Below are 20,220 nucleotides of genomic sequence, written 5' to 3'. Positions count from 1 at the left end.
CTTTTGTTTATCTTTTACCAAGAAGAGTGAACAACATGAAAATTAAAGTTTGAATTACTTTATTTGTCAGCTGCACGTGGCAAGAATAAAAGAACACCTGTGCTCTTGGACAGGCTTCTCAGTCATTTAGATAAGGAACAGATCAATAAAAAAGAAAACCAATATACACATCTTATGAAACAAGATGATAAAAATACAGAATAAATAAAAGCACAATGATTCAAAATACATATAAACAGATGGGTGACAATGATGTGATTAAGAGAAATCTCTGAAACATGCCATGTGTGTTTGTCTTGGATTATTATTATTATTATTATTATTATTATTATTTTCATTCTTGAGAAACAACTGAGTGCACTATGGACGGAGGCTGTGATGCTAGAAGAGACTATTTCCATCACAACAGAAATGTTTCATCAGGCCTGAGATGAACACTCATGACAGCTTAGCATAGATTTACAGTAACCACACACACACACACACACACACACACACACACACACACACACACACACACACACACACACACACACACACACACACACACACACAGCATAAATGATCCACCAGTGCACCTCAGGGGTGGAGGGTTCAGAGAATATTACAGCACTATATATAAAGTGTATCAGCTTTCGTAGCAATTAAGGTTTTTGTAAAGCCAACATACAGTTTTTCTTATTTTTATTTATTGAGTGTGATAATAATTGTCATTTACCAGAACTAGCATTAGTGGCAATTGTAGAAGCAGCAGGCTAGAAGTAAAAGGCATTAAAGGCAATGACGCAGAGCAAGGCTGTAGCCATGGAGTCAAGACTGGGGTGAAGCAAAGGCCTGGGTGGTTGGTTTATCATGACTTTCAAGGTGGACCATGTTTGCCACAAATTTTGTTTCCACTCCACGCAATTCTTAATCATTCTTCTTTCCATAGTTACACTTCCAGTGAAAAATTATTTACATAACCTTTTTCATGAATGCTCCGCCTGAAGTTAAGTCTAGTTGGTGTTGCAATGACAATCCCATCAATTATTGTGTGGAACTATAATATATCCTGAATGTACACAAAAGTTTTTAATGAAACTAATGAAACACAGACATTGCACTGACTAACACTCGATCATACTTGATCCAGAAAAGGTTTTAATGGAAATATGGTGACACTTTTTGAACAGTCCATTCAAAGAAATTCAGTCCTTTGGTTCACTGTATAACTACAGCCTTCAACAACAGCAATTTGTTATGGTAGTGATATCAACATATGTTAATATTGGGACCCTATGAAGTTATAGCTTTATATTGCATTCGGGAAGTTATAGGAGTGACAGTGCCCCCTACTGGCTAAAAACAGTAATAACAATAGGTTGTGTGTTTTACATGAATGTACAGTCTACATGTTGTAGCTGGTTATGCTTTAGAGTTAATTAAACTGGACAACCTCACGACTGATAATTACGAAAAGTAGTATTACACGAGTAATAACGAAACAATACTTATCGAAAACTAGTGAGGTCAGCGTATAAATAAGCAAAGGTTATTGCAATGAGTAGTCTCATATAAATTAGCCTATAGACCGCTGCCTCGACTAAAACTAAATCGGTTACAACAATCCACGATGATTCCGGGCTTTTAGTTAAAAAAAGAAGAAGAAAAAGAAAAAAAATCAAATGACCATTAAATCCACGTTATCTACTTGGGTAAAAAAAAAAAAGAAGAAGAAAGGGAAAAAAACGGATGTATGTCACGATTAAAGCCCACCCCGACTACATTTCCCATCAGTACTCGCTTAGAGAAAACAAGGAGAAACCAACAACAGGGATTCAGCCAATAACACTGCGGAATGTGACATACTCGTTTAGTGATTGGCTATGTTTGCCTGAATCTCCCACGATGCTTTGCTGCAATACCTTAGAATTCAAATCGAGCGGACCAATCAGAGAGCACCGTAACGACCGAGGCAGCATTTTAAACTTGTAGCAGAAACTGTTGTCAAAAGGCAGGACGGGTTAACGCTGCAGCCATCGACGGACAACTCTGGCGATTACTTTATTCAATATTTTCGTTTTTAAAAAATAATTATAGTCTAGTTGCACCGTGTTTTAATTGTCAATGAAATGTTTAAGTAACAACCGCGTCTAAAGCGTATTATAGCTAGTTTTGATTTAAATTCAGAAGTGCAGGGAGCACGCTAGCTTCCAAGGCCAAACTAACGTCGGTTAAGGTAGGGTTAACAATACTCTCTTCCTTGGGGTTTATCATTAATAACTCTATTGCAAAGGGGCTTTAAAACGTTTCTTTTTACTCCCGGCTAAGAGCACTTTAATCCAAAATGAGCGCTGGTGTTGCAAAGCCGGCGAACCCGATGCCGCACGTCGACCCAAAATCGGCCACTCTAAAAGAAATCCCAGATGTTCTGGTCGACCCACGCACCATGAGACGATACACTAGGGGGAGATTCCTCGGAAAAGGTGGTTTTGCAAAATGCTACGAAATCACAGACGTGGAGACAAAGCAGGTTTTCGCCGGAAAGATCGTGCCCAAATCGCTGATCCTGAAGCAGCACCAGAGGGAGAAGATGACTTCGGAAATCTCCATTCACCAAAGCCTCAACCACCCCAACGTCGTGGGCTTCCACGGGTTCTTCGAGGACGATGATTTTGTGTTTGTCGTCCTGGAAATCTGCAGGAGAAGGGTGAGTGCAGAGAAAGTGTCCTTTCTGTTAACTGCGGACGGCCAACGGTTACCCTGGCGGTCTCTTCCCGTCACAGTGCAGGAAGCTTGGCCTGTTTAAAACCACAGGAGCTCTGAACATAATTCAAATGAGCCACTGTTCCTAAACTCAGTATTTTGATGGCATTAGTACTTTTTAAAATCCTTTCTTTCTACACTACATGGTAACCATCCGATATACTTGATATTTGTTGCTGCTTTACTGTCTCAGTGCCCCAGTTTAAAATCATTTTCTTCTCCAATTCAGTCCCTGCTGGAGCTGCACAAGCGTCGTAAGGCTGTCACAGAGCCCGAGGCCCGATACTACATGACTCAGCTGCTCAAGGGTATCCAGTACCTGCACAACAACAAAGTGATCCACAGAGACCTGAAACTGGGCAACATCTTCCTCAACGACGACATGGATGTCAAGATAGGTAATTTGCTCAACTCAGCATGATGGCAGGGACTCTAAATGTCAACTGGGTATATCAGCAACCTGCTGGTTTTAGAAGAAAAGGATGAGGCACACCCAGGTCCTTGCGTCAGTAATTTCTCATACTTCAAGAATGAACTTTTGCACACAAGTGTGCCTCTTTACAGTTATGTCCCCCTTTTTTTCTTTTAAAACAGGGGATTTTGGCCTTGCCACAAAGATTGAGTTTGATGGTGAGCGGAAGAAGACCTTGTGTGGAACACCTAACTACATAGCTCCTGAAGTGCTCTGCAAGAAAGGCCACAGCTACGAAGTGGATGTCTGGTCACTTGGGTGTATATTGTAAGTCTGAATACACAAGCACACCTGGAAACGGAGGTGTTACGGCCACTGAGTCATTCACACCTTGTAGTGTCCATTCTGATGCCAATGCCAAGCTTTGCACATCTGCTTGTTTAATATAGGTTTTTTGTCTTTTTACAAAATGCAGCCTTATGAGTCCTAATGGTTTTATATTTTCCCAAGACATACTTCTAATGATGTATTAGAAAGTTAAAAGTTGTTTAAAAAACAAAAATCTGCACAGTCACTTTTACCTCCTTGTCTGAATTCTTAGGTACACTTTGTTGGTGGGCAAGCCTCCATTTGAGACCTCCTGTCTGAAGGAGACCTACAACCGCATCAAGAAAAACAACTACACAATCCCCTGGGTGAGGCGGTTTAACACGATGCTCTTTTTTTTTTTTTTTTTTTAATTTTTTTTAAAGAAAAAAAATTGTATACAAAGATGCTTTTTCGTTTAAGTCGTATCAACTTAAAGGCAATTGTCTTCGTGCAGCATATCAACCCAGCAGCGACCACCCTCATCAAAAGGATGCTGCATGCCGATCCCACCCAGAGACCCACCATTGCTGAGCTGCAAGCGGACGAGTTCTTCACGTCCGGCTACATCCCCTTGCGCCTGCCCACGACTTGTCTCACAGTGCCCCCGCGATTCTCTATTGCCCCTTCCACAGCCACCGAGCTCAGCCAGAGACGCCCGTTGACAGCTATAAATAACAAAGGTAATCCTCCCAGCAGGAAGAGAGTTGAAAGAAGCCCCAACTCTTCAGACGCTTAAAGCAAGGCTGAAATATTGGAGATGAATTATTTTAGTTTTTGCAGGAATGTTAATGATACAGGTTTGTGTTTCCAGTAGGGACAGAGAAGGTGGAGATGAAGGACGAGCCTGCACCACGGTGAGATGTTTGTCCCACTGAATTTGAAATAATGGAAATATTTATAAAGTACAGGTTTGCTTTTTGTGACACATTTATGTATTTGGATGTTTTGACTGGTGTAATCTGTGTGTAGGGAGGTTGAACCGTCGGAGAACCACCTCAAAGACATGCTGCAGCAGCTCAACAGCATCATTGCTGCCAAGCCTTCTGAGAAGGCATTCGTCCGCCAAGGTGAGTGCTGTCTTTTTATGACTGTGCTGCATATTTCATTAAGCTGGATAATCTGCGTGTCAGTGCTTCATACAGAGATGTAAATTCTTTTAATAAACAGAGGAGGCAGAGGATCCTGCATGCATCCCCATCTTCTGGATCAGCAAATGGGTGGACTACTCTGATAAATATGGACTGGGTAAGTATTACACTTAGACTCCACATCCATCCATCTGCACTTGAACACTTAGTTCAGAACAAAACCCCAAAACAAAGGAAACACAACTGTGATATTGGCTCATTTATGAAGTTGTCTAATACTAATAGTGTAATATTGAACCCTAAAGAGAATTTATACTTTCACTGTGAAAATTGGTAGTCATTGGCCTCCATCGGTGGGCTGGGGCGAGCATATAGATATAGAGAGATATAGATTTCCTTTATTTTGGAGTCAAAAGTGATCAGATGGTATAAGACGGGTGGAGCTAGTGTGATGCCAAAGCTGCAGGTTTTCACATGGATTTATTTGACTGCCATGCGACTGGATTTCTTTTTGCAACCTTGGGCTTTCGCCCCCTGGTGGTCATTAAATAGAAGACATGTTTAAGGGACTTGTGGTTAAACTTCACTTTTGAACCCCAGAATCTATGTCCCAGTTTTTATACTCTTTATGCATCGGTTAATATCTATTGCAAACAATTGCAGGAATTACGCTCACTGTAATTCGGAGCACAGATGACGTGTTTGCTAGTTCAAAAGAAACCACAGAGCAAGCGTTGTTGTAAGGAATTGGCCTTAGATTGACTGAGGTGTTGCTTAACTAACAAGTAGGGTGCCTCGTCTTACACTTTGGTCTAAATGCAGGTTATTTGGTTATTTTAAGTATTGAGCGTTGTGCTAAGTACATTTTGTGTTTATGAATATTTCAAACAAGAGTTTCTCATCTTCATTTCAGGATATCAGCTGTGTGACAACAGCGTTGGCGTTCTGTTTAACGACTACACCCGTCTGATCATGTACGCTGACGGAGACAGCCTGCAGTACATCGACAAGACTGCAACTGAATCCTACATGAGCGTGCGCTCTTTCCCTTCCACTCTCAACAAGAAGGTAAGAAGTTAGACCTTTTGTTTTGTGTATGAGACGAGGTTTTAAATGGTCTCCGCCCTCGTTTTCATACTCAACTCAGTGTTTCTCTCTTCTTTGTAGATAACATTGCTGAAATACTTCCGCAATTACATGAGCGAGCACCTGCTGAAGGCTGGCGCAAACATAGCACGTCGGGAAGGAGATGAGCTGGCACGACTGCCGTACCTTTCCCTCTGGTTCAGAACCAAAAGCGCCATTGTGCTGCACCTCACTAACGGCACGGTTCAGATCAATTTCTTCCAGGTAGGACGCCACACCACCTTCCTACGGTCCTTAACTGGTTTACCTGTCTTGTGATGGCATATACAGATCCTTTATTCATGCTTTTGTTACTTTGTCTCTGGCAGGACCACACCAAGCTGATCCTGTGTCCGCTGATGGCTGCAGTGACCTACATAGATGAGAAACGAGACTTCCGCACCTACAAGCTGTCTCTTCTGGAGGAGTTCGGTTGCAGTAAGGAGCTGGCGAGCCGCATTCGTTACGCCAAGCTCATGGTGGAGAAACTGTTGGACAGCAAGCCAACTCCCGCCGCACATTAGTCCCCAAGTGTCTTTAATCACCGGCTGCTTCTCCGTGAGTTCAGGACGGGCTCGAACTTTCAGTCTTCATCTGTTTTATGGGTCATGTTGTAATCCTTTTTTATTGCCAACACTTTCACACCTACTGTGACAATTCATCTTATATATGTTGTACATGGAAAATTCCCATCTTTCAGCCGCTGTTTTCTCTTTTAAAAAATTGTCTTCCTGTTTATAGAAACTCTCTTGTTCTTGTAACTTTCTCGATGAAGCTTGCGTTCCCGCTGACAGCACAGACTGTGTGTGTGTTCAGATGAGTCTAGACGGGAAAACGTGAATGTTCCCTTGGTTTACATTGAACTTAAAGTTGGAACGGTCCTCCGAGGTTTCCTCTGCATCTTTTGTTTGTACATAAAGTCCTGCTTTTCAAACTCGATGCTGAGTGGACAGACTGTGAGGTGGGAGGTTGAGACTCGGGCCAGCTGTGTGGGTGGACGAAAGCTTCTCTGGTCTGCTTCTCTAGTTTGTTTTTTCTGTGTCGTGTGTAGAGAAATGGACCATGTTAATACGTCTGCATCATGTACATTCTTTCTCTGTTAGTTTTACTTTTTATAATTCTATTTTTAGATGGCATTTTCAACAAGTTGTACAAACATGTACATACTGATGAATATGAAGACATGTTGTAAAGATGGATTAATTTTACCTGTGTTTAAATAAAGATTCTCTTGTACAAGGCACTTCATGTCTTCAGGGGGGGTAGTGTACAATCTGGATATTTGTCAGCAACAAAGATTAGTATTACAAGTCAGGGTGGTTAACTGGGGGAAAAACAAATAAATACCACACCAGCTGAGAACTGGCTGAACTTCTACTCATGGTATGACTGAAATCGTGGACGGATATCCTGTTTTCATGCACCCAGCACAGGATTCACCCCTTCTCAGGTCACATGTTGAGGTAAGCTACTTTCTCTTTTTCCCCCTTTAATATAAATGCAGGTGTCCTCTGATATTACACACTTAAACACTCTTGAATTTCATTTTCTGACTTGGTGAGATGCTTTAAATCATTGATGTAGAACCCATTTTGATCTCATCTGCATCAGACCAGTGAAACTGTCCTTTCTGTCAATGTACTGAACTTTAACTACACATTAATCCTAGAGATGCCTTAATGCTGAAGTATTATTTTAACAGATTGTCTTTTTCTACATTATAATGAAGTGCTGCTGCAGTATTTGAAATAAATCTGTCAGGATGAGACTTAAACTGAAGTAAATGTGTAAAATTACAGAAATCTGGAACTTAATTACTGTGGTTTGGTATGAATGGCTATGGGGGAAATCTTGATCAGTAGAAAAAGCTAAAAAAAAAATCTATGGAAGTGCAATTAAAAGTCCAAAATTTCTGTTGCCCTTCACATTGTCCAAAGCCATCCAGTGGATTGGAGTCTGTACTGGGCCCATTCTGGCCCCTGTTTGAGACCCCTGGTTTGAACCATAAAAAGGATCATGTGATCATCCACTTCACTTGTCTCTTTCAGGCCTTTGGTGTTGCTTAGCTAGCCAGTGCATCCTACCCCATGTGACTTCGATATCGCTTATTATTTAATTGTGCAATTATTACTGTCTGTGGAAATGGAGCATCTGAAAATATTGTCAGTAATTCCTAAACATCAGTAACTTCAGTCACATCTTGATTGCTTCAACATACCGTGGCGGTGTATGGAACAAAAGTACTGTATTAAAAAAAAAAAATATATATATATATATATATATATATATATATATATATATATATATATATTCATTCTCTTCTGCTTATCAGGGTCACAGGGCTACACATAGAGACAAACAACCATTCACACTCAGATTCACACCTATGGGCAATTTATGAGCAATTAATGGCCACGTGGTAGGGTCGAACTCATTAATAACTGAACCCCACTGTTGCCTGCTGGTCACCAACGACCTGACTGGGAACTCACCTATTTTTATGACTGTGGCTCGTAAAGATTTGCTTAAAGAGAAAAATGTGACCATGGTCCAGTAAACTATTAATGATGATTAATGGAAAACAATCTACAGGGGAAATGAAAAACTGAATATTTCATTAGGGGAGAACTATTGAATAGTAACTACAGAGACAGTTAAATAATATTTATAAGGAGAAACATTGTGGTGGCATTATTACATAAAGGGAAATAAACAATCACCTCCCCCTTTGTTAGGTACATCTGTTTTACTTCTTGGTAATGCAAACATCTATTCAGCCAATCACCAGCAGCAAACCTCTTCATTTAGGCATAAACCTGAGCATCAGCATAGGGAAGAAAGGTAATTTAAGTGACTTTGAATGTTCCATGGTTGTTGGTGACAGACAGACGGCTCGGGGTATTTCAGAAACTGCTGATCTGCTGGGATTTTCCCACACAGTCATCGCTAATGTGTTACAAATAAAAATATGCAGAAGAGCATCTCTGAAAGCACAACACATTGAATCTTGGACTGCAGCAGCAGAAGACTACACCACATGTGCCACTCCTGTCAGCTAAGAACCAATACATTTGGACAACAGATGGGAAAAATGTTTCATGGCTGATGAGTCTCGATTTCTGCTGCAACATTTAGAAGGCAAATTGTTGCTGTGCACGTTCATCCATCATGAGTACAGTGTACCCATCTTCTGATGGCTGCTTCCAGTGGGATAATGCACCATGTCACAAAGTTCAAATCTTCTCTGGCTGCTTTTTTGAAGATGACAATGAGTTTACTGCACTCATTTCCACAGTCACCAGATCTATAAATAGAGCACTTTTGGGATGTGGTGAAATTCACATCATGGACAAATCTACACTATCTGTGTGATGCTATCATGGCAACATGGGCCACGATTTCCAAGGAATGTTTCCTGCACCTTTTGTAATCTTTGCTACGATTAATTAAAGCAGCCCTGAAGGTGAAGGGGGAGGGGCTAAAGTGTCCGGAAAGTGTATATTTTGGGGTAAGAATTTGAAACAACCCCCCCCAAACCGGATGTATTGCATTATTTTTTAACTGTCCTGTAGCTGGTAAATAATATAATATGAAATTTAAATTATATAGCTTTTATACCTGGTAAGCTCACGGTTATTTTGGGCTTTTAATGATTTCTCTAACTTTCATTTCATAACATACATCTGTTATGACTTTTTAAAAAGTAAGAGTGCACAAGCTTGAGTTTATTTTGGATTTTTTCAAAATAAAGTCCAAAGAACTCACGGACAGCCCACGTGTTTTATGGTCAGACAAGATAAAGCTTGAACTATTTGGTCACAGTGACAAGAGTAGGAGTTTGGGGGGAGTAAAACTACAGAACACTGTAGTCAGCTGTACCAACTGACAGGCACAGTGGGGGTAGCATCATGCTCTGGGACTATTTTGCTGCCGGTGCTACTGGTGCATTGAAGAAAGTGGATGAAATTATGAGGATGGAAAAATGCCTTAAAATTCTTAAGTTTCACCTCAAACTCAAAAATATTCACTGTTTTAATAATTATTTAAAAGGACACATCAAAACTGGTTTTGGATTGGATAAAGCAGGCTAACACCAAACCTCTAAAATCTTGTTCCCAAACCCCCTTTTAAATATTTGTCGACAAACATTTAAAGCCGGGTTCATGCCCGATCAACTTGTTTAAATTCACCACCAATTCTGACAAGAATTACGATTAAATATCAGGACAGAATTATGACAAAAGCTTGCTGATGATTATCAAAAAGGATCTGGTCATCTTTCTAGGGGACGTTTAACACGGACAGCCGACGTTCACGTCCATGATGAGTGTAAGTAAACTTCTGGCCTTTAGTAATTTTATTACTACAGGATCCATTTCAGTAATATACTCGAGTAATCGTATTTCCAACGCTGCATACTTTTTAAAAACATGGTCTGTTGTTTTGAGCCACAGTTGTGGCTTAAAGTAGATAAAATGTACAGAAAATAAAGAATTCACAAATGTTTAATGTAAATCTTAAAACCAACTTTAGTAAGATTTCTTTTCTATATAACAAATACAACATACACATACATAAACAAGTCAAAAACAGCTGCAGTAATAAAACACACATTTCCAGTCTGACGTTACAGTGACCTAAAAGGAGCTCTAGGGTGTGACGTGTTAGAAAGCTTGTACAGCAGCGACTGGTTTATGGTACATGCTCAGTTTACAGTACATGAAAGCTCATGTTTTTGGATTTTTATGTTAAATTTACTCAAGCTGAAGGTAAATTCCTGAAATGCAATACAGTTTACAGCAGTAACCAAATCAAATGAAGGGAACGTGTCCGTGCCCCACCATGACGCTGAAACCCCCCAATGTCTTTATGTCAACGCAGACTGAAACAAAGATGTTTATATTTGATTAAAAAGTCATCTAAAAGTCCGTTTTTAGCAGCAGCGCGAGTTCTGACTGTAGCAGTATAAAGTCACGTCTCCGTTGTGATGTCCAGTCACCAGCGTGTTTAATCCCCCCCATCGAGCCAGCTGCCAGCCTTCACTCTCTGGAGCCCACACCATCCTCGAAGCCCCCGGGTGCCCGAGCTCCCACACACAGGCGCAGCCGTTCTGACTCAGGCCCACCACGCCGGAGCCACTGACGTCGGCTTCACACAGCCTGTAGAGCAAAGTGACAGATGTAAATATGCCAGTGTGTTTGAAAAGTGACGCAGAAACACAAACCTCGTCTTCCATTCCTCATCTCACCTGCCAGCCCAGGTTTCCGGTGGGTACAGCTGAGTAGCGGGGATGGATTTTCCACTTAGAGGGTTAATGGCGACCAAGGAGAAAAATGCAGTCTTAGGATCTTTTATTTTTCCTTCTTTTTCTTCGTCTTCTAAAGAGCTTAGAAACTGATGCTGCAGCAGGACAAACAACACTCCCTGTGCACAAACACGCAAAGGACTTATATCATGTAAAGAATGACAGCGTTACAGGGGCATGGTTTTTTTGTTTTTACTGCTTTTACTTACACAGGAGGAATATCCTCTGAGGCAGGCTGTGTGAGAAAAACCCTCTCCAAAGAGGACTCTGCACAGCAGCTGTCCAGTCTTTAGATTCCTACAACAAACAGAAACAATTTAACTGTAAGCGGGAGCAGCTTCGAGGTAAAGATGAAGCTGCTGCTGAAATCACATTTCTTTCTATCAAAAACAAAACGACAGGAGGATTATGTTTTGTTTTGTGTTATTTAAGCTGTTTTTTCTGTCTGTAGGGGGCAGCAGAAACAAACAGATGAGTCTTTAAACTTCCTCTTGTCCCATCTGTTGTCAGTTGACACACTGACTGGTCAGGTGGTCCCGATGGAGCACAAGCCTACTGATGTCATTAGCTCTGTTTGAATAACTGATTCTAACAACATCAGAAACGAATGAAGAGCCAAAGAGAAACCCGAAACAGAATTCAGCAGTCTTGATCTTTAAATTAGACTTTTTATCATCACATTTATGTTTACCAGACAAAAAGGTGTCCGCCCTCATCTGTACCAATGAGAGCATCAGGAAGTCCGTCAACTGGTGCAAGCGCTCCCACGCAAACACCTGGAGATACCAGAGTCTGAGAGCTTGGTGAGCTGAGAGAAAAAAAAAAAGAAAAAAAGAGAAGTGAGACACGAATCGTGACAACTCTATGTAAGCTTCGGACCCCAAATGCAGATGTAGTCTGTGACATCGACACAATGAAAGGCGACAGCGGAGAGGAAAACTGTGATGTGTTACCTGTAGTCTGACAGCGTAAACACCTGCAGAGTGGAACCTGTGGCTGAGTGGGAGGTGGTCACCACTCTGGACCGGGACACACCAATCACTGCCTGAAGAATCCCCTCACAGAGCAATATTTGCATGAGGCTGGAGCATGACAGCACTCTGTGCACACAGACAACATACAAATATTTTACAAACTATACTGAACTTAATGAAAACTGCTCATTTGCACAGGCGAAGCAAAAACACACCCCGTGATTCAGCAGCTTGTAGAACCGCCTTTAGCAGGAATAACTTGAAATAATGGTTTCCTGTATGATTTTGTCAGTCTCTCACATCGTTGTGGAGGGATTTTGGTCCACTCTTTTTTACAGTGTTGCTTCAGTTCATTTAGGTCTGCAAGCACAGCTCTCTTAAGGTCCTGCCCCAGCATTTGGTTGAAGCTGAGGTCTGGACTTTGACGGCATCGTTGCACCTGAATCCTTTTCTTTTTCAGATATTGTGTTATAGATTTGCTGCTAGACTTGGAATCATTGTCCTGCTGTTAAAACCAATTTGAGACAGGCTTTAGGTGTCAGACAGATTCCCTCACATTTGATTCTTAAATACTTTAATCAACTCAACGACTGCAAGGTACACTGGTCCTGTGACTGCAAAGCAAGTCAGAATCATCACCCGTGCTTTACAGCTGGTATGAGCTGTTTGTGCTGATGTGCTGTGTTTGGTTTTCTCCAAATATGTTGCTGTATTGTTGCCAAACATCTCCACTTTTGTTGAGAGCCTTTCTATTGGCAAACCTTCCAAACAAACCACTCATTTTCTGTATTTTTCTAATTGTAACGTCATGAACTGCAACATTTTAATCGAGGCCTGTAGAATTTGATTTGTCGATGATCAGTTAATCAAGTGCAGTTAATCAGTAGCACCTGGCTGGTCCTTACCCTCTTAATACCTATGGAAGCAGGAGGGGTGTACTTAGTTTTTACATGACAGTACATGGTAGAGATAATCATTTACGGTTTAGTATTCACCTCACTTCTCTGATTTCCAGCTGACCCAGAGTCACACAGATCAGCCCAGCAGCATCCGGGACATGAAACACACTGATCACTGGCTGCAAATAAACACCAATTACTGCCATGTGATTTTATGCATCTCCCAAACATTCAAACTGCAGTTTACTAATCACATTTATGTATAATTTATATTGTTTGTGCAATAACACTGAGCTACAACAAAGATGAAACTTATTCTAATACGTGGATTCTTTACGCTCATCTTTAACTATGTATTTATATTGTATAGCTAGGGCTCCTGGCAGATTACTGAAACCAGGTGTTAATCAGTGGAACAGTAAAAAAGAAAAAGTAGTTCTAGCTAATGTTCAAACCTCCACAGAGTCATTCTGATATGCAGGCCCATAAGAAACTCACCTCACTAAAGGTCCAGGTGTGTATTAATTTCCATTCGGATGCTGAAGCTTGACTCCAAAGGCACACTGCCCACTTTCCTGCTGCTGCTACACACAAAGTGTCTGAGGATCCAGGAAAACAGCAAGCATCTACCAGAATGCCTCCTGCTGCAGCCTGAACACACACAAAAAACTGTAACTCACTCAAGAACAATGTCACGGATGCTTTAGATGCACACACCCTTAAATTATATTTAAGCTAAATAATAATCTTTAACTATACAGCAACAGATAAAACAGTTTTTTTACCCTCAATGTGTGCATGTGTCTAATTACAAGTTCTTCTTTCGTTTCCTCTGTTCTCAGGTCCAACTGCCCAGCTGAGTCCTCCAGCTGATGGCCGGAGGGACTCGGGGGAGAAGTGAGTTCAACTGTGTGATGCTGATTGGCCCTAACTGGTGGCTTAGATAAATGGTGGATCTCTCCAGATGGAGAGAGAGCAGAGGGGCTAGGAGGGAGGTAAGTGATGGAGGGACAGGGAGACAGGGGTGGAGGAGAGAGAACCTGTCTGGAAGGGCTGTATGGTGGAGGCAGGTTGAGACAAGGGGCAGAGGGGGAGGAGGTCAGAGGGAGGCTGCAGGTGATAGGGTGGGGGGTGAGACCTAGGGAGGGTAGTTTTGGGCTGGTACTTAGGGTGGATGAAGGCAGGTGTGGGGTTATAAAGAGGGAGGGTGCTGAAGCCAGAGGGGAACTCAACATGAGCTGAGAGATGACACCGTGTGAAGATTTGGTCTGATTTTCAGGAAGTCTGTTTGGAGTCTTCAGAGGTTCTCCTGGAGGGTTTGTTTCATTACATGCTTGTTTATCAGCGCAGCTGCTGGAGGAGAGTTCCTCTACAGGTGACTCAAAGGAAACCAGCTCAGTGGTAACTTTATCTTCTTCACTGTGATTTATACACCTCAGATCCTCTGAAGCACGGACCACACCACAATGTGTGTGTTTTTCAGGTAATTTAAGTTTTTCTGGGTGATTGATGACATCATCATTCTCTGTGCAGACTGGTCTGTCTGCAGAGTTCATGAGAGTCTGAAGTTCAATATGAGAGTTCACAATCACAGTTTCCTTACAGACATTAGCACACTTTTGCCCCACTGGCTCTGTTGGGCTAGAGTGAGTCTCTGCCAAGCTCTGCTGCTCTTCAGTGAAGGAGTGCTTCATCACTTTATCTGTAAGCCTGTGTTCTTCTGATACACTCTGGATGTGTATGGACTGGGTAGCAGCCAGCTGTTCTGCATTATGACCTGGTGAACTTGCAATTGTGGGTGTGAGGCTTAGCGGGAGAGGAAGAGGCGTCGCTGCATCAGCGCCGGTGCATCGAAAGTCAAAGCGGCGCCAGCTGCTGCGTGTGTTGTAAGATGGGGATGAGAAAGGTTCAACTGCAGATTCTCCAGTGACTTGGCGAAGCTTGAGGAGCTTCAGGGAGGCAAACTGGTCATCTGGGAGATGAAAATCTTGGTGGGTGTCCAAGTTCATCAGCGGGCCAGACAACAGAGAGGGAAGACGAAGCAGAGACGTTTGAGCCGGTGACAAGGAGGGCAAGAGGAGAGATCGCCAGCTCGATGTACCTGAAGAACACAAAGTGGAAAATAAAAGCTTCAGTCAAAAACATGCTCGTCACTGTATATAGAACTTGTTATGTATATACTGGGTGATGACCTGACTGAAGGAACAACCTGTCAGTCATCATGTCAGTAGGTCTGTTCAGGGAACTTTAAAACAGTTAAACTGACACCAGACACCAAGCCAGACTTTCAGTGCACATCTACATTCATCTCCTCACAAAATAGCCTCTGTGTCATCTTAGATGCACTTCTTGTATCAAAAGAAGAAGTGCAGTTCTCTGCATTGGCTGTGGTTTCCTTCACACAACAAAAGTTTCCAGTTTCCATTCTTATAATTAACCTAATGCCGTCATTTCTTTGGCATTTCTACCCCTTTAATCACCACCATATGGCAACTGTGCACTGAGGGTTAGGATTCACGCTGAAGACAGAAGGTTCTTTTTGAAGGGTTATTATGGAAAAAATTAAAAGAGTGCATGCAAAGTGTGACACACTGAATTAAAAATTGCGGCTGTATATTGCAGCAAACTGTGCATTCAAGTGGGTCTCAGCAACATGTTTGGGAATTTCTGCTGATCTCTTATTTCCCAAGGGACTGCACAGCAGATGGATGCACGCTTGATTTGGCCCAGATTTTAAACCATCTCCTCCCAGTCTTAAACCAAGAATGTTTTGCATGTAAGGCAAATGTGCTAACCACTACACTGCAGAGGCACTCATTGCTTTATACCACTACATAACTGCATCGAAACATTGTGCTGTATCAAAATGTGCAACGCAAATAATGTTTTTAACGCTGTCTCTTTGGCCACAACAGTCAAATGAATCCAAAAGTCTTTGAGATGAGTCTCTCCAATTTCTGTGATGTTTTTATAATCTGAACGCGTGGAATATGTGTCAGATAAAGCACATAGACATGAACATAACCTTAAGGAGGAAGGTTGTTTTAGAAATGGGTGTAAATAGATCTTGCGCTCACCCTTTCGTCACAATTCACTTTATAGAGTGAACATAGGTCTCAGGGTATTTTTATAATGATGCACAGACACATAGACAAAGACTGATACCAGAGCCCAACAAATATATGACCAATAATGATAGACAATTGTCATTTAAACATGCAATATATGAGCCAATATTTCTTTCTTTCAGACACATGAAAAACAGATTATTCTAACGTTTGTTGTATGTGGTTATTTACGAGTCCTTACTGAGGTAATGTAATAATGCTGTTAAAAAGTTCACTTGTTTCACTGGGACAACAAATCAGAGATTATTCATTTACTGCCGACTCTGCTCAGATTAGCTGGTTGTTGGGACCTTGGAGAGTGCCCTCCTAACAAGTTATTTCATGTCTTTCTTAAAATTTGAATTTATCAGCCATTATAAATGCAGATACAGATCTATCAGCAAATATCTGATATTACCCGAAATATACGCTGGGCTCTATTTGATTCATACTCATACAAGTCTTACTTTGGTTCATGTGTGGGGATCTGTAAGCCTTGTTGTTCCTCTTCATAAAGATTTCATAGACCTCCTCTGGATGTCCAGAGGCAGAGCTGGAAGAAGCTCTATTATCTCCAGAAGTAAGCGGAGGATCAGTGATGTGTGTGGGCACGTGCTGTGGTTCATTTGTTGCTAGGTCGGTTTCTCTTGGGATTGGGCATGGCTCTGGTCCATCAGCTTCTTGGAGAGACTGACAGGAAGAGACTGGAATGTCTGTAGGTTGGGGATCATCTGAGATTTGCTCACCTGGTGACTGATGTGTGTTCAAACTAGAGGCTCGTCCGGTCTGAGATCTCCCTCTCCCCGTGCCTCTCTTCCTCTTCCGGCCTCGTGCTGGACGAGCAGACGTGGGAGAAAAACTAGAGTCCATCTGACAAGCTGAAATCTTACCAGAGTTCTGGCTGTGTTCAGCAGATGCACACACAGATGCAACAGCCTGTGATGGTTTGTTAGGGTCCCCAGATGCAGTTGTTAGAGAGAAGAAATCTGTCTGAGTGTGCGGCTGTGAAAGGTCGCTGCTCTGTGTGCTCCTGTTCTGTCCTTTGGCACGACCTCGACTCCTGCGATGTCGTCCCCTGCTCAGCTGGGACTCTATTACAGCCTGCATGTCAGGCTGGCTCTGTGAAAATGTCATCCGTCTTGTGGTTCGAACGTAGTATTCCACTGGGAAAAGTAGTCCCTCCACTAATGTACAGGAGTCCATAAGGCTCCCACTTTTTCCACCTCCAGTCAACTCATTCTTTTCCTCTTTTACTTCCACACTATAATCATGCCTTTTTTTACTTTCTGTTTTGTCCCCTACATTTTGTTCAGTGTCTTTACTAATGTTCTCTTCATTCCGTCCTCTACTATTTCCACCATCCTCTCCTCTCGCCCCTTCTTTTCTCGGTTTGTTTTGTGTGTCATCCTGCCCCTTGTTTTCAGTTTGTGTTGTGAGCAACAATGACTCAGGTTCATTCTCCCCTTCACCTTTTTCCTCAGCATCTTTTTCCTTTTGTTCTTGGGATCTAGGGATGTCTTTTCCCTGAATATCCCCTGGTTCAGTATATCCATGTGTGCTCCAGTGTGTAAGCAGCAGAGAGGGAGACTCAGAATCTGTACCAGAAAAAAGCTCTTCACTTTCATTTATAGCATCTGCTTCATCTGATGTGAGTTTCTCCTCCTCTCCTGCTCTTTTGGCACTTTCCATCCCCTCACCCTGCTCCTGTCCCTTTTCATTGTTCTCTGTGCTCCTACTTTCCCAGCGTAGGCGGCTGCGTCGTGACCTGAGGCGCAGGGAAGAACCTGTTCTATAACCTGTAGGTTCAGCATGGCTGAGATCTGGCGTTTGCGGGCAAGCATCAGATGGAAGTGAGAACTTGATCACCTGGTTTCTCCTTGAGTTGTCAGATTCAGCTGGACCTGGCGAAAAATCAGATGATTTGTGAATTTCACTTTCTGCTTTTATTACAGGCCAAACATGCTGTGCCTCTGACAGTAATAACAGTGTAGTCTCATCCATATGACAAAGCAAACGTCCCATGATCAAGTGTTACCTTCAGTGTGTCTCTGGCTCTGAGTTAAGCCCTGAGCTGTGTCACCGCTGCTGTTCAGTATCAATGAAGAAGGACTGAGACGGAGATTTGATGCAGCCTCCGTGTCTCTTTGCTCCAGGTGGTTTTGTTCAGCAATCCTGCTCCTCACATGTTTCTGTACTGCCTCCAAGCGCTCGGCACGCTGTTTGCAGATGTATGCATACATATATATATATATATATATATGTATGAGACAAAAAAGGCTCTTTACATTTTTCTTTTTATAGCACAATGAAAGACACTCACCTGCAGTCTCTGGGCTGTCCTGAGATATTCCCTTTGTAATTCAGCCAACTTCCTACGAAGCTGAGAAAAACAACATTAATCTCAGAGGTCATGGCAGCATTTTATGTGGCTCAGGTGTGAGGACAAATGCAGGTTACCTTCTCCTTATCATCAGAATGCAGCGTAGATCTCAGCTGCTCCTCACAGTGCAGAATATCTCCCACAGTGGTCTCCATGCTGCTCTCTGGTCACAGCAACACACGACTAAGACTTAAATGTAGCCATGACACGGCTTCTATGGCGCTAGCACAGCTGGCAGACGTAACCTTTGCCATATAGATTTCCCTAAAACTTTAGCTCACTTGACAATAACGTGATTTTTCTTTAACTGAAAAACCCACACGAAACATAAACGTTAGCAGCCAACAGCCGAAGCTTACACCGCTATTGATAAACACCGATACTTTATTAAATGTGCAACTTGCCTTTTACTGTAGTTCATGCTATTTCATAAGGTGAGCTCTTCAGTGACTACACCGGGCTACAAGTTTGTTTTGACGGTCGATTTGGCAGCTATCGATTTAGTTCTAATTTCCCGCGACTCACATCGCCAGGCACGAGCAGTCGAGCGCCGATGAGTCGATCAGCGGTAGGTAAATGAACCCAAGCGTTGCTGCCGCCCCCTCGTGTCTGGCTGCAGTGTAGGTCATAAACTAAGGAGCTTGGAAAGAAAAGCGGCTGGACTTCTTTACGTTTCTTGAAGACGTTTCACCTCCAGGAGCTTCTTCAATTCTAACACCCGATGGTGGAGAGTCCCAGGTCATAAACCCCGCCGCCTGTTATCCCCAAAGATTCCTTTTAAAATTATTATTAGTCCTCATCACGCTGATTTGTCTTTAAGGGATAATCATTCTCATAAGTTTTATTTTTACTATTAAAATTGGGGTGCAGCATTTTGATGACAGCTTTGATTGTCAGCTGCAGAAATAAAGTTCTTTGACGGCATTAAATAAAACCTGGCGTAAAGTCAAAGTTCTGTATTTAAATGCTGATCTGAAAACTTTAATCAGGAATTCTTTTACAGTGCATTTTGCCATACAGAATAATATTTTAAAGATATCATTTCTACAGGACTGAATAGTCCTGTACATACATCCTGTACATACCATCAGTATGTAAAAGTCCAGAGTCTCTGTGCATTATCTGAGGATCATGTGAAATAGGGGAGAGCGGGGTAAGTTGTCACACTCTTCACACTGACTAACTTTTACTGAGCACCATACATCACAACGTAATAAATGTTTCACCAAATGAAAGACGGAAGTCTCGGGCACATATGATGTATTGATTACATTTTCATATCTTATCTCATTACGGAGTTGTAGACTGTTGAAAGGAGAATGTGCACTTGTGACAATTTGCCCCATCGGCAGGTAAGTTGTCACACTAGATTATCTTAAAATATGAACACAAATACTTAATTATGATTATTGATTTTAATTGTTAAATTCAAACCAAAACTGGAAATTTGAACAATTATGCCAAGAAAAAAACAATTATTTCAATCCAATACACATTTTAATCAAAACATTAAGTAGAAAGAAAACTTTAGTTTGAACTGTTCTCTGGCTTGCACATAAATCCATCATAACTGAATGGAATGCTGCAAATAACTTGCTTTACTTAACATGTTTATACTCTGAACAAAACAGATGCCTTATTTCTGATTAATCAGACTCAACTTCATAGTCACAATTCTGGCACACATAAATTGCCTGGCCTGAGGTGCAAGCATCATGGGCCCATTTGTTGCATTTTACGCATTTTACCCAGGTCTCTTTTGGACGACTGTTTGAAAATGGCTCCACACAGACAAGGCAGAAGCACTCTTCATCAT

General features: G+C 41.9%; 2 protein-coding genes across 4 annotated transcripts; one reads left to right on the top strand and one right to left on the bottom strand.

The window, feature by feature from the left end:
- The first annotated feature begins 1,409 nt into the window (after positions 1-1,409).
- plk1 (polo-like kinase 1 (Drosophila)) lies at positions 1,410-6,982 on the top strand. 2 transcript variants are annotated; one of them, XM_026171636.2, is made up of 12 exons: positions 1,410-2,218; positions 2,311-2,689; positions 2,975-3,143; positions 3,340-3,484; positions 3,759-3,852; positions 3,981-4,206; positions 4,338-4,380; positions 4,496-4,593; positions 4,694-4,771; positions 5,528-5,682; positions 5,782-5,964; positions 6,069-6,982. In XM_026171636.2, the coding sequence occupies exons 2-12, from the start codon at positions 2,327-2,329 to the stop codon at positions 6,261-6,263; spliced, it is 1,749 nt and encodes a 582-aa protein (XP_026027421.1). In that variant the 5' UTR covers positions 1,410-2,218; positions 2,311-2,326; the 3' UTR covers positions 6,264-6,982. The 2 variants fall into 2 exon arrangements, with proteins under 2 accessions (XP_026027421.1, XP_026027420.1); XM_026171635.2 differs by having other exon boundaries at positions 1,410-2,689.
- Positions 6,983-10,226: 3,244 nt separating this feature from the next.
- Positions 10,227-19,853, bottom strand: palb2 (partner and localizer of BRCA2). Of its 2 annotated transcripts, none has more exons than XM_080303138.1 (12): positions 18,482-19,853; positions 18,345-18,404; positions 18,060-18,240; positions 16,492-17,925; positions 13,703-15,018; positions 13,416-13,568; positions 13,014-13,033; positions 11,998-12,144; positions 11,736-11,852; positions 11,254-11,341; positions 10,988-11,163; positions 10,227-10,898 (listed from the first exon to the last, which is right to left on the bottom strand). In XM_080303138.1, exons 1-12 carry the CDS (start codon positions 18,557-18,559, stop codon positions 10,673-10,675), a joined length of 3,996 nt encoding a protein of 1,331 aa, XP_080159264.1. In that variant the 5' UTR covers positions 18,560-19,853; the 3' UTR covers positions 10,227-10,672. The 2 variants fall into 2 exon arrangements, with proteins under 2 accessions (XP_080159264.1, XP_026027416.2); XM_026171631.2 differs by having other exon boundaries at positions 13,014-13,096; positions 18,482-19,851.
- Positions 19,854-20,220: the final 367 nt, after the last annotated feature.

The sequence above is a fragment of the Astatotilapia calliptera genome, chromosome 6 (genome assembly GCF_964374335.1).
Source record: "Astatotilapia calliptera chromosome 6, fAstCal68.1, whole genome shotgun sequence".
NCBI classification, from domain to species: domain Eukaryota; kingdom Metazoa; phylum Chordata; class Actinopteri; order Cichliformes; family Cichlidae; genus Astatotilapia; species Astatotilapia calliptera.
Note: the sequence above shows the minus strand (reverse complement) of the source record. Positions and strands in the feature narration are given on the sequence as shown.

Excerpts from the sequence above, each read along its gene's own strand:
- plk1 (XM_026171636.2), top strand. The coding sequence starts at position 2,327 with ATGAGCGCTGGTGTTGCAAAGCCGGCGAACCCGATGCCGCACGTCGAC. Across the intron at positions 2,690-2,974 it reads TGGAAATCTGCAGGAGAAGG|TCCCTGCTGGAGCTGCACAA; the intron begins GTGAGTGCAGAG and ends TCTCCAATTCAG. Across the intron at positions 3,144-3,339 it reads CGACATGGATGTCAAGATAG|GGGATTTTGGCCTTGCCACA; the intron begins GTAATTTGCTCA and ends CTTTTAAAACAG.
- palb2 (XM_026171631.2), bottom strand. The coding sequence starts at position 18,559 with ATGGAGACCACTGTGGGAGATATTCTGCACTGTGAGGAGCAGCTGAGA. Across the intron at positions 17,926-18,059 it reads GAGCCAGAGACACACTGAAG|GTCCAGCTGAATCTGACAAC; the intron begins GTAACACTTGAT and ends ATTTTTCGCCAG. Across the intron at positions 11,342-11,735 it reads GGCGGACACCTTTTTGTCTG|GAATCTAAAGACTGGACAGC; the intron begins GTAAACATAAAT and ends TGTTTGTTGTAG.